Here is a 14,132-nt window from a genome sequence, read left to right as displayed (position 1 = left end):
CATGGCTGAGCATACAAATGGCTGCAGCTTCACCCTCCCTGCTTTTGGTCCTTGGTTATCTGGGAACCTGGAACTGCTCTGCATAGGGAGATATAGCACACATCATGTTATATCACAGCACAGTGACCTCAACAGCCACCACTGACTCCATATCACGCACATATTAAGATGCATCTATTTTTAATAATAACAATAACATTTGATTTATATATCACCATTCAGGACAACTTAATGCCCACTCATAACGGTTTACTAAGTATGTTATTATTATCCCCACAACAATCACCCTATGAGGTTGGTAGGACTGAGAGAGCTCTGGAAGAACTGTGACTGACCCAAGGTCACCCAGCTGGCTTCAAGTGGAGGAGTGGGGAATCAAACCCAGTTCTTCAGATTAGAATTAACCACTACACCAAACTGGCTCTCATTCCATGTTTTATAATCTGACACAGGTCTTATATTGCAGGTGTGGATTAAAGGTTAGTTTCGGGTCTTTTTAACCTATACAGCATATGTCCACCCATCTTTCCCACTCTGTTCTGATCCATTTCTCTATTCTCTAATCTTTCCCCTTCTCTTAAAAAAAAGGAAACCAAATAATCAAAATGGTGGTGCTGCCACTGGTACAACTCATTTTAGGTCAACCGAAGACTAATTTTATACCCTTGAGGTATACCAAGCTAACCAGATTAGGAAATACAATTAAGTTCCACTTTACCAACAAGCTCAATGCCGCCATTGACACCAGAGGGCGCCTCCAGACAGAAATACTGATAAAGCAGCAGATACAAAACAAAATACTTATGCACATGCATACCACTCTGGGTGCTTTCAACGTTACACAATGCATGTTATCACCATAAGACACAAATGCGAAGATGTTTGCTGGATGCACTTCATCATCACATAAAAATGAATTCATCCAAGTCCATTTCATAGTTTGGAATGAAAAATTATAAAAAGGAAGCTGGTCAGACAAAGAGGTAACTCAGCAGTAGAACAGATGGAGTACAGCAGATTCTTCAACCACCTTTTTAAAATGCAGCTCCGGAAGCAGACTTGATGGCTGATTTAAGCATCATTCCCTCTCCCCACATGTATGTTCCAACGTATCAATATGGCTTGGATTTCTAAAATGGGAGGCACAAGAGCTTAACGCAGAGCAGAGCTGGCATCTTCTGATCTACAACACCTTCTCCACATGCACACAAACCTGATGACTGCAATTACTCAGTAGTCTGGCAATGTTCACACTGGCATTCTATCACGAAGGTATTACTAGTGCTTAAAATAAGTTTCCAGGCTGTCTCAAAACTCCAGCTCAAATTAATCTCCAAAAATGCATGCCTCGCGTTAAATGTCTGAGAAGTCTAAGCAGTTATCAAAACAAGCACATGTCAAAGGTGCAGCAGATTATTTTCACAAGGGAACAGAGAGAGAGACAGAAACACATACACCTGAGCCTGACATCCTTCCTCGGAAAGCAGTACACTCCAATATGTTTTAGATGCAGTGCCATCCAGTGCAAAGAATAAATCTTGGATAGCTGCTGCTATCGTTATGTGACACAGACAAGTCAGTGAGCAGGAATTCTGCATTGTGTCTATTTTTAAAAACTTGGCTGAAGCACCGGGATTATGACAGGATGACACAATTTACACTATAAACCCTTGTATCTACAACAACTTGCCTCACTGAATATCATACCTTTGGGGGAAGGTCACTGTAGTTTTGTCAAGGTACTAATCCCAACAGGTCTTCGCAGTTACTCCACTACATCAAGTGCAGAAATATGTATGAACACAATAAATCGAAATATCAATGCCAAAACAGTTTCTTGTTTATTCCTATAGATCTGTGATATTAATTTAAAATAAGAAGATAAAGAGAGAGACATACTTTATTCATATCACATCAGACCCGCTGGGTATGTCTGTAAAGATATCAGCAGAGGATACTTATTTCAATATTTACAATCCACTTGTCTCCCCAACGGGGACCCAAAGCAGCTTAACACACCACTGCCGCCTCCATTTTCTCCTCACAACAATCACCATGTGGGGCAGGCTAGTCAGAGACTGTGTGACTGGTCCAAGGTTACCTGGGGATCTGAACCTGGATCTCCCAGATCTGTGACCAACACTCTAACCATTCAACCGCCTTGGTATCTTCTTATATACATTCATCAGGCAATCTATTTAATTCACAGGCTGTGCTATAAATAATCAACTACTACTGAAGAGCAAGTGGTTCTGTGCTCGGTTTCTGGCAAGATCAGTTTGCTAAGCTCATCCACCTCATAACTACCCGAAGTTCACATAAATGGATGCTCTCTGCCAGCTCTACTGTCCTTTTTACAAGCCATAATTACAGGACATCTTCACCCCCCTTTTTCAGCTTACAATTAAAATATTTGATGCTTGTACTTTGCGTATGGCTGGTTCATTTAAAGAGATGGGATCTTTTAGAATACCGTTCTGTCTTCCTGCTACTTAAAAAGACTGTAAGAGAATATTTTTATGTTCCAGAAACCACTCTATACCTAGTGGACAGCACAACCCATATCATCAACATGCATTTACACTTTTGACCTCTATAATAACAAGGGACAAGGCCCGCTGCTTGTAGTTTACCAACACAGACATAATTCTACTGAGCTCAAAAGTACTGATTTTCACTTCACTGGAAGGACATGTTGGCATAACCGTTTGGACTAAACATAATCCTGAGCCCACACCAGCCAGTGGTAAATTGGTGGTTGGCAGCTACCCTGTGGTCTGTATCAATCTCGGCTCTTTTAACTGCTTCCTCTGTTTGCACTGGTTCTTCTATGCTTATTATGCGAATTCAGAAAGAACTCAGGGCAACAAGATAGAGCCAAAAACGAGATGACAGGAGGTTTCATTTTTTAATAAAGGAAACAGGCTTGTAGTTTATTGAACCATTGTATGTATTATCTTGTTTTCAATGCACTGTTTTGTTCATAGTATTTCTTATACTGTTTTGATTGCACTGTTTTCTAATTTTGTAATCCACCTCTGGTCTTAGTGAGAAAGGTGGACTGTAAGTAAATAAATAAATATTTGAATTAGATCTCTGCAAATGGCACAACCATCCCATTTACCCATTTATAATTATCCTGCTGCCCAACATACAGGAAAATGATCTGGAAAGAGAAAAACGTCCTGAAAACTAAATGAAATCATGATTTTAAAAAAAACTCATATTGCCTGTAATCTGAAATATTCAGATATATTCAAGATAAAAGAACATAGAGTTCTAACTCTATGGACAGAGAGCAGAACCACAAGTGACAAAAGGCACAGATTGGACACTTGTCAGCTTCACTCAAGTTTTGATGGGAAATGTAGGCATCTTGGTCTCGCAGCTTCGCTCTCTGACTGCTGTCCAATGGACTTTTCAACTGTCACTTGTCCAACATTCCGCCAAGCTGCCTACATTTCCCATCAAAACTTGAGGGAAGCAGACAAGTGTCCAATCTGTGCCTTTTGTCACTTGTGGTTCTGCTCTTAGAAACCTCTGTACCTACTTTCAATTGTATTTTTGCTTTGACATCCCTCCATTTAAAAAAGTGAGAATTTCAGTCACTACACACACACACTACATACAAAATCAAACAGAGTCCAGTAGCACCTTTAAGACTAACCAACTTTATTGGAGCATAAGCTTTCGAGAGTGATTCTCAAAAGCTTATGTTACAATAAAGTTGGTTAGTCTTAAAGGTGCTACTGGACTCTTTTTGATTTTGCTACTACAGACTAACACGGCTAACTCCTCTACGCTACATACACACATGCATCTTGTAACCCATCTCCATGGGCCCTGTTCACTTCCTCGTGTCTTAGCAACAACCTCAAAAACGCTGCTTCTTCATCTTCCACAGATGTCTTTTTACGTTGCAGATCCAACTCCTCCTCTTTGCTCAAGCCTTCATCAGCTAAGCCCATGATTTCCAGGCAATTCATACAAAACAGGTTGCAAATTGTTGCACTCCTAGCTTTATGGGCTTTTACAAATAAGTTGTTATTCTACATATGTGGTCTGCTCCTGGGGTGACTACCATTCACAGGTCAGGTAAGCATGAAGATCAGTGTGGAACACCCAAAAAAGCAGGGTTCAAGACCCGTGTGACAGGGCCCTCTTCTGCATTACCCCAAGCTTGCTTAGGGAAGACATAGCCTGACTAACAGATGGACAAAGAAAAGCCTTTTCTCCTCCTGTAATGCTAGAACTGGGGGGGGGCATCCAATGAAATTGCTGGGCAACAGGTAGACGGCAGACAAAAGGAAGTACTTCTTTATTCAATGAGCAATTAAATTGTGAGATTCACTACCAGGGGAGGTAGTGAGGACCACCATCATATGTGGCTTTGAGAGAGGGGGGTCAGACAGATTCATGAAGGATAGGTCCATCAATAGCTACTAGCTAAGGTGAGTAAAGGGAACCACCATATTCAGAGGCAGTAAATTTCTGAACACCAGTGCTAGAAGGCAGCAGCAGTTACCCAAAAGGCCAGACCTTTTGTCTGCCCTCTACCTGTTGCCCAACATGGCATGGCCCTCCAGGACAACTGGTTGGCTATGTATGCAAAAGAATACTGGACTAGACGGACCACTGGTCTGATCCAGCAGGACTCTTCTTATGTTTTTATCCCCCCAGCTGATCTGAGTAGTTTACGGCAGCCCCCGCCCCTCCCGTCCTTGTGCTAGAAGGTAAACATAAAAGGAACATCAAGGATATTATCAAAGGTGTTTGCCTTGACTGATAAACTGGCTTCAGTGGAACTCTGAGAAGCCATGCAAGCAGCAAAAGACTGCCTATACCCCAAAGGGGTCTCAGTCTATGGCTTGGGAACTCATGAAGTGGCTAGAAACATATGCTATGTTTTGCACTACAAGCTACTCTGTCGCACCACAAAATTCGCAAAGGTACCCTAGCTTTGGGAATTATTTCCATAAAATCACTGAAGGAGGATGGGGGGCAGCCTGTAAAATGATCACAAGCCAACACATGTTTCACATCAAAAGTATCTATCTATTAAAATGCATGTGCCATCACAGATATAAACAAATCCAGAAAGGCTTTAGAACTGAAATTAAAAAGCATGCCAGATTTCTGCGGAGCATTCACGGTGTTGATTAAAAAGCACAAGATTGCATCAGTACCTTTCATGTTTACAAGGAACAAATCCACACTGGTGAAACACAGTGTAAAAATGCCCTCACCTCTACTGAAAAATGTTTATTACTATTCTTAGTAATAAAAAAAGACACCAGCCACCAGACATCTGTTACTGCACTGAAGACAGATGTTCAGGTCTGCCATTCAAACAAAAATATAACAGCATTACCACCAGTCATGCCAGAGTTAAGAGACAAGGTACAACCTGTGCAGAAAAGTTCTGTTTTGATAGAGGGGGGGGGAGTACACCTCCCCACACTCACTTAAATTATACTGTAAGGAGGCACCATCAGAAACAATACCAGCTTAGTAAAGAAGAGTCATAATGTGTGCAGATAATTTAAACTAACTTGTTTTAATCTGCCAGGAAGAAACAGGAAGTCATGATAAAGCACTGCAGCAATACATTGTAGGAACAGGTAAAACTATTATGCTCACTTCATGGAAACAGAGCAAGTTAATAGCTAGAGGCCGCGCACAGCAATTGTTGAATATTGTGAAACCAGCCATGGCTATCTATTGTAACACTTTAGCACACATTAACTTAATAGATTTTTATTCTGCCTTTCTTCCAAGGAGGCTCAGGGCAACATACATGCTCCTCCTTCCTGTTCTATCCTCAGAACAAGATAGGTTAGACCAAGTGTAATTTGCCCAAAGTCACTGAGTAAGCTTGTTAGCTGACTAGGAATTTGAATTCAGGTCTCTTTGATACAATGCTGGTTCTCTTTAATCAGCAAACTTACCATGGAGCAAGCTATGGCTGTAAACTCAAGAGAAGAGCACATGCTAATGGTGGCAGCCAGGTTCATTCAAAAGCCTATCCAATTAAAGAATCTCCAGTGGCAGAGCTGTTATCAAATACTACCTCCAAACAATCCATCCTCCAAAAGCTACAAATGAATACAGGTGACCTAGTGGAGGCCATTTCTATGAAACAGGCTTACTATATAATATTTGGGACCCCTGAGGGAAGTTAAGTCATTTCAGAACAGTATCGCTATAATTCAGCTCTCCAAAACATATAATGGAATGTGATTCATTGCTGTAATCTGGCAAACACACAAAATCAGCAGCACATCCCCTTTCCTCAGGCATAATTTTCACCTTTGTTATCAAGGCAGTATTAAAGCAACAGGCCAAAATTCTATTTTTATTTGCTGACATAATTCACCTTTTCCCAAGACTAGAGCTTCTTTTGGCTCCAATTTTGAATTTTATTATTTGTGTAACATCTGGAACATCCTGTCCCACTCCACCTCAATTTAAACAAAAAATAAAATCCTTTACCTTGCCCGAAATCTTTTCCATCTTTTCAAATACTTCCTCAACTTTTGTTTGGCCTTCATCTTTCCCATGATGACCTCATGGCTCACACAGCACAAAAACATGAGAACCGTATGATTCAAAAATGCCGAGCCTAATCAGCTCTATGGGTGGGAACACTGCTGAAAAGGCTTCATGTTGGAAGATGTCTGTAACCAATGTATTAAACTAGGCTACAAGTGTTAGAAGGCCCAATGGTCTCTTGGCAGACGAAACTGCATACTGTGTCATTTAAAATGCTTGCTTCTGTGGCATAATACAACGTATTTAGAACATGCTTAAGTTTCAACTCTGTAAGTCACTTGTTGTTTAAGGATGCATATCTGTTATTTGCACTTTATGTGTTAACTGTAACACTTGGTAACACCAGGGTATTCATATTGGAAAAACTGGTTACCAAGTAAAGTGAGAATTGGTTCTCATGTATGGTAGCACAAAAATTTAACTATACATCTGAAGTATTCATACTTAACTCCAAAATACATAGCCACCAAATTAAAACACCAAACTTAAGCATACTTTCTTGGAAATAAATGGGATTTACTTCTACATGTTTTACCTATTTATAGTTGAGAATTTAAAACTTATTTGCAGCACTGGACAGTTAATCCTACTTATTCACATATTTTTAAACAGAAGCCTGATCAAGATGGGGACAGCTTAGATTTAAAAAGAAAACCAAGATATCAGATAACATAACCCATGCCAATGCACCAAACGGGTCCAGAAGCGTATTTAGAATGAAATGAAACATGGGATGCCAGAGAAGAAAATACTAGTTTTCAAAAACAGTGTAGGATTTCCCTTCTCTGTTTACCAACTTTCTTGTAATTGAATTAACAATTTACATGCAATAATGAGTTTTTCAACTTATAACAGGTTCCTCAAGTAGAAGTTCATTAATGGGAGACCAACTTCCTTGCCAAGCAGCTTGCACACCAGTTCTGCTCTCCCTCTCTAAATGTCTAGTTTCAGGGTGTCAGATACTTTCTATGGCACACACACCGTTTGCATGGTTCTGTTGCTAGCTAAACCCATCAGGGCACCCTAAAACATACACCAAAACACTTTTTTAATTCACAAAGGTCCTTGGCAGAGAAATAGGTAAAGGTTCCTGGAAGGTAATTTTGAAAATGACAGGATTAAGCCTTTCAAAGATAAAGTGACAAGAATGTGTCAATTAAAAAAAAAAAACACTTCTAACACACACTAAGTTTACTTACACTTCACAGACTCACAAATCTACTAGAGTAAACCACCATTACCTAAAGTACCGAAGCATTCACCATAACTCTAAATACAAGAGAGAAAGGAATTCTTGTTCTGGAAGGGAACAAATACCTCAAAATATGTATTAATAAGCCAGGTGGTGTTTACAGCACTGGATATATATGAATAAACATCATTCTAAATATAGGTAAGTATGAGTGTAATATCTGCTTAAAAAGAAAGACAAATGATACAGTAGGTATACGAGTTATTTTTCCAGCTCTGCCAAGGAACAGTTAGATGCAACTTTGAGCAGGTGACCTTCACTCTGATGCGCTGCCAGACTTTTTCATTTCCAATGACAAACTAAATGAAAACTTTAATTTGAGCCAGCTCTGAAATCTTTTTCAATGCCTGGATCAACGCAGGAACATATATGCACCTCTAAGAATGTGCAAAATGTCTTTTCCCCCAACCCCAAGTTACTCCCAAAAATGGATGATTACTGAACAGCAGGGCTCAAAGAGTATAGTTTCAGGTAAGTCCCAGCAACTCTCTTTTTCAGTTGTTTACCAATGGATGGAATTCTAAGTTTCTGTTATTAACTAAAACAACACCAGCAACTTGACAAGGAAGGAACTAAACAGGTAGTAGAGCACTTAACAGACCACTGAACAGCACCACAATTTATGATTCTTGCAGAAGACTCACCGTCTAAGGGAGACAATTCCCAGCTACATAGATTTACTTTGGCCATTCTGGACAGACTAACAGTGTAATCCTAAACAGAGTTACTCTAGTCTAAGACCATTAATTTCAATGGGCTTAGACTGGAATAACTCTTTTTAGGATTGCACTGTAATTTGGCAAAGGGTCAATAGTACACCTTTGAACAAACAGGCAGAGCTAGAAGGAATGGATATAAGCCAGAACGGAGATACATCAGCAGCACATGAAGGCATACAAATAAAATTGGTTTTAGACTGGTATTTTCTTTTTTTGCACTTACCTGCAAGATGAATAAAAGCAACAATAATGCAAACTGTACTGCAATATTAACAGATTTAAGTTTTTCAGATTAAAAAGCAGCATTTGATTTCCATTTCCATATTAAGTGAGGGATGGCCAGCAACCCACAGACCACAACCACCCTGTTATCTGCAAGTTCCCTACACTTCCTTGTGCTACATTGGTCAAGATGCCACTTCTCAACTGGAATTGCTGCCCAGCAGGAAGTGATAAGCAATCATTTCCTACTTGAAGGGAAATGATTAATGGCAGGCCCCCTTCTAGTGGGGGGACACTGGCATATGGACAACTTCAGTGGCCTCCAACACCGAATCCCCCTACTTCTTCTAGAGCAATACTACACATTTTGTGCAAGCCCCAGCCCAGTCTTTAAGCCAAGAAAAACTTTCTTTACATAGACACTTACTACATGCACCACAAGTAAAGCATCCATCATGGTAGAGATTCCCCATAGCCTGGCAAGCCTGGTTTGCACCATAAACACCTTTGTTGCACTTCACGCAGGTTCCTTTAAAAGAAAACAGATAGACATGAATTCAAAAAATTCAAGAAAGGAAGAAATGTTACTTTGCTTAAGAATATATTTAGTTATTTCTACAGCAACCCTCAGCCAAAAGCCTCTTGAGGTAGTATATATAATAAATAAAAAAACAGCCACAAATAACAAACATTGAAGAAGAATAAAAGGCAACAGTACAAATTCTTTAGCAACAGCAGTATCAGATTTAATATATATGCAGTAGATTACAACCTAAAACAAAACAAAAATGATGAAAAACAGCCGGAAAAAAGTTCTAATTATCAACTGACAGGAAAATAAAATGTTTTCACTAGGTTCCTAAAACTTAAAGTGTCATGAAATTAGCAAGCAGGAGGTCCACGGGAATGGTGTCTTTCCAGAAAAAGCCCTGTTCTTCATAGCCACTCACCTCAGTGAATGGGGGCACAGGAAACTGATGCAAATATTAACGATTTGGGTAGCTTACTGTTGAAACTATTACATAAGAAACAACAAAGGGCATAAGAACTTCTATGTTCCACTACTGAGAAGATAAATGCATGTATTGTTGGGAACACACTAGAATAATTTTACCTGATAAAACGGTTTTACTTATCTGAAGTGGGGTTTGTTCATTTCCTCCTCTCCCCAATAAGGCTCTCTGAGAACATAAAGAGATTTCCTTGTGCAACACACTGGATACAAGCTGAATACTGCATGGAACCCTACAAATTGTATTGGCTGCCAAAAGGTTGAACCTGCTCTATAAGAAGGTGATTTTTTTTGGTCCTAATAAAGCACATGTTTTTTCTACAGCTGTCCCCATTTTGAAACTATACTCAAAAACATTCCACTAGTTTTCAATTATTTTTTTCTCTTGCTCTACTGTATACAGAAGCATGGTATATTTGTTTATTTTACTTCATTTATACCCAGCGTTTCTCTCCAATGGGGTTCCAAAGTGGCTTTGGCCTTCTTGTCTCCTCCGTTTTATCTTTACAACAACCCTGTGAGGTATGCTAGGTTGAAAGTGTGCAGTTAGCTTTAGGTCTCCAAGCAATTTTCCATGGCAGAGTGGGTATTCAGAGAGAACTTGGATTTCCCAGATCCTTGTCAGACGCTACATTTGCATCTGAAGTACAGATCCCAGTTCCCCCACTTCTACTGTCACGGGCTGGGCCAGCCCAAGCAGGGTGGTTCAAGTCCAAACCTCAACACCAAGTCCAGGGGGAGTTTCAGGAGCCAAAAGCCAAGTCAAAGCAGTGGTCAGAGCATGAGCTAATACCAGAAGTGAGTCCAGAGTCCAAGAGCAAGGTCAGGCACAGTCCAAGGTCAGTTACCAATAGTGCCAGGTCCAAAAGCAGGCATGGGCAAGGTCCACAGAACACAGAATGGTTGCAGGCAGTAGACACATTGCTTCCACGCCTGGCTGTCGCTCCTGACTGGCTTTTATAGCCAGGCGTGGTTTTCAGCCAGCTGCTGGGGCTCCATCCTGATGCTACTCATCGTCGCTCTCCAGCAGCTGGCGTCGGCTCAGGAGACGAGCACTGCACCGTCCCTCCTGCAGTTCCAGCCTCAGCCTTTGTCTGCGGCGTTCTTTACGCGTGGGCGAACCTGGGGGGGGGGTGGAAGCCCCTGGCTGGGCTTCCCCTGTGGTGCTGGCAGTCCCTGACTGAGCTTCCCCTGTGGAAGTCCCTGGCTGAGCTTCCCCTGTGGTGCTGGGGCTGGAGAGTACCGATGGCTCTGCTTCAGCTGCTGGCTGTAGGCTCCAATTAGCCAGCAGCTGTGGATCCTGATTACCAGCGTCTGCTGAGTCAGGGCCGGCTACATGGAGCTCCTCTTCTCCTGAGGAGTCCTGGCTGGCTACACAAAGCCCCTCTCCTCCTGAGGAGGAGTCCTCGCTCTCACTGAGCCCAGACTGGGCCATGACATCTACCCTCCTCCCACCATCACTCACCTGGCCGGCAGGGGGGAAAGGCGCAGTCCTGGGGCAGTGCAATGACGTCACTTCCTGGGAGTGACATTATCGTGCCAACCTGAGAGCACTCCTGCTCTTCACAGCAGGCCCCCACACCTATGCAATGATGTCACTTTTTGGAAGTGACATCATAGCAAACGGACATGTACTTTCTATGTGTGAGGAGAGAGGAGAAGGTGAGTGCAGGGTCCTCCCATTCCCACCAGGAGGGTAAGGGAGCCTGGCAACCCTCCAGCTCCAGTTTGAAAGCTCAAGGACACCAGTATCCAGTAGGGGCTTAATATCACATGAGTTATTCACAGACCCGATTCAAAAAGGCATCCCCAAGCACTAAATTGCTCCAAGGCCTCGAAGCCCTCTCTGCCAGCCATCAGCCAGAGAACGAGCAACATGCTCCCCCCCCCTCTGCCAGGATGAGCTCTTCTGTGCTAGATGTCCAGTTATCAGACATCAGGAGGGAAGGCCCTCTGGCATCTGCTAGACAACTGGAAAGTGTCAGGACAACTTGGAGGTTGCAGTCCACTCAGACCAATCTGCCCTCAGCTATCCTGCAGAGAAACAGCAGCTGCAGAACATTTGCTTCTTTCCCCCCATACCCTTCACTAGAAAAATCTCTGCTCTGCTAACCGCCCAGAGGACCAAGGGCCACTGGAAGATTGTTCCCCCTTCCTCTCAGCTAGACAGAATCAGTCAGCATAATTCCAGAAAATGTTCTGTTTTTTCTGACAATGTCAGGCTAATTCTCTCTCCTCTAGCCTTTTCCTTCCACTTCTTCCTTGTCTTGTGCTTTGGCCTGAAGGCAGGGGCCTGTGTCTGATGTGAGCTGTTTTGAGAGACTATTGTTGTCTGTAAAATGAGTGGATCCAAATGGCTTGTTCTGCTAACAGTGAACTATTCCTATGTTGGCACATCACCCTCTTGTTCTGTAGAGCCACTGGGGGAGGTGTCTGTCTGCCTCTCACACCTCAAAGGTGTGTGAATAACACACAACAGGCAAACCCATGGCAGCCATGTCATTTACTACAGATCTGCCTAGTCAGAGGCCTACTATAATATCAAATCACCTCAGCCATCAGGATTGAGTCAGAGAGAGAGAGAGAGAGAGAGAGAATGAGAGAGCTTGTAGTCAGATGTAGAAATCCCAAGAGAAGTCTGAAGACGCTCACAGGCTGTTTATGTTCAAGAGTTCTTGGCTAGTTAACAACAGGAGATATGCTTGCTCGCCTACATACAGCAGAACATCAAATGCAAAACACTAACAGTGCAATTCTATGCAGATTTACTCCAGTCTAAGCCCACTGATTTCAAAATCCAATGATTTCAATGGGCTTAGACTGGAGTAACTCTGCATAGGATTGCACTGTAAAATACAGATACTTATTTAGCAACTTAAAAAGCTTCTGAGAATTGCTTTCAAGTCTGCTTTTGCAACAACCCTGGGAATTTTTTAATCCACCCCACCCCACCCAAAACATGTTGCATTATATTGAAAAGAAATACTACAGCTACAGTAATATGGTAGCGGTAAAGTTTTCTTTTACAGATCTTTTATAAATTACTGTGTGCCCCCCTCCAAACTGTGAGACTTTATATCATAATCTGACATCACATTTTTTTTCGAATCTTAAATTTACATGTGTGTGCAAGCCCCCTCCCCTTTTTTTTTTGCTAGAGGAGTATTTGCCGTGATTTAGACTTGTGCTCTACTTTCAAGACTTCTGACTTATAACACACAATGCCCGAGGTGCCTCTGCTACCACTCCCACCCCAGTTCTTCAGAAAGCAGCCCCCTCTGCTATGTGCTGCCAACTATTTCTAGAGCAGGCAACTACACTGGAACTCCCCCGTCCTGGATGTCCTTCATTTGGATGGCAGATAAAATGTGTATTTGGACACATTTACTGAGGATAAGCAGGTGTCTAATTCAGTATAAACACATCAGTACATTGTCTAATGTATTAACACATCTCATTATAACAGAACTGCTCAAGAAGACTAGATATAGGGTGGGAAACACAAATATGCATGCGAACATATCAGTGCAATCCTACACGTCTACTCAGAATTACGTATCACAAAGTTCAATGAGACTTTCTCCCTAGAAAATAGGTTTAGAATCACAGCTTTTGGGAACAGGTATGCCAAGGAAAGTCTAAGAAAATATTTGACTTTGGTTTGTTCATTTCATTTATGCACTGAATCGAGTCTCTGAGCAAGATAATAATAATAATAATATGTTTATTGCTTTTCCGGCCGAAGCCATAAGCCATACAAACACCAACAAAATATGAACTGTACACCTGAACATACCCAATTCACATAGACATAACTCGTCATTATAACTTTAAATTATCTAAACTCACAAAAATCTTGTTTCTTTATCACCGTGGCTAAAAAGGAAGATATATTGAAGCCCAGCCATGATAATGGTTTCCATTTCCTAACAGCATACATTATTATGATTTTTATCTTTGTTATTTAGTCATGGACATAAATTGAACCAGGAGTCAAATAGACACCCTTAAAAGAAATTCTATATATGAACGCTGTGGACCAGGAGTACTGCCATCTGTACTAATATAATGAATCAATATCTGCCCCACTGTTCTCTCTGCCCCCCACAATTGTATCAACATCTGCTCCACTCACTCCCCCCCCCATTTTACAACTCATTTATTTTGTCCTACAGAATTCATAGGAAATAAACTGTTATCTTCAATGTTTACTCCTGCATAAGTTTCTGTTCTTGGTCATACTAGAACATGAGAAAGATAGAAGCCTTGCCTTACATATGCAACAGGAACAAAAATTCAAGCCACAGCAAACTATGGATTAGATTCAGCCAGCTTTTCTGCTGGTGAAAATGGAAGGAAGGGTCTCTTTGAGCAT

At 41.5% G+C, this 14,132-nt stretch overlaps 1 protein-coding gene across 2 annotated transcripts in view; it reads right to left on the bottom strand.

Moving 5' to 3' along the window:
• Window positions 1-14,132, bottom strand: part of LIMD1 (LIM domain containing 1) — a 64,848-nt gene that overhangs the window by 12,289 nt on the left and 38,427 nt on the right. For both annotated transcript variants that reach the window (XM_054991616.1, XM_054991618.1), the window contains exon 3: window positions 9,173-9,274. In XM_054991616.1, the coding sequence (XP_054847591.1) occupies window positions 9,173-9,274 (102 nt within the window). The remainder of the gene's footprint in view (window positions 1-9,172; window positions 9,275-14,132) is intronic.

This window comes from Eublepharis macularius, chromosome 11 (assembly GCF_028583425.1).
Source record: "Eublepharis macularius isolate TG4126 chromosome 11, MPM_Emac_v1.0, whole genome shotgun sequence".
In the NCBI taxonomy this organism is placed as follows: domain Eukaryota; kingdom Metazoa; phylum Chordata; class Lepidosauria; order Squamata; family Eublepharidae; genus Eublepharis; species Eublepharis macularius.
This window is presented reverse-complemented; position numbering and strand designations above follow the sequence as displayed.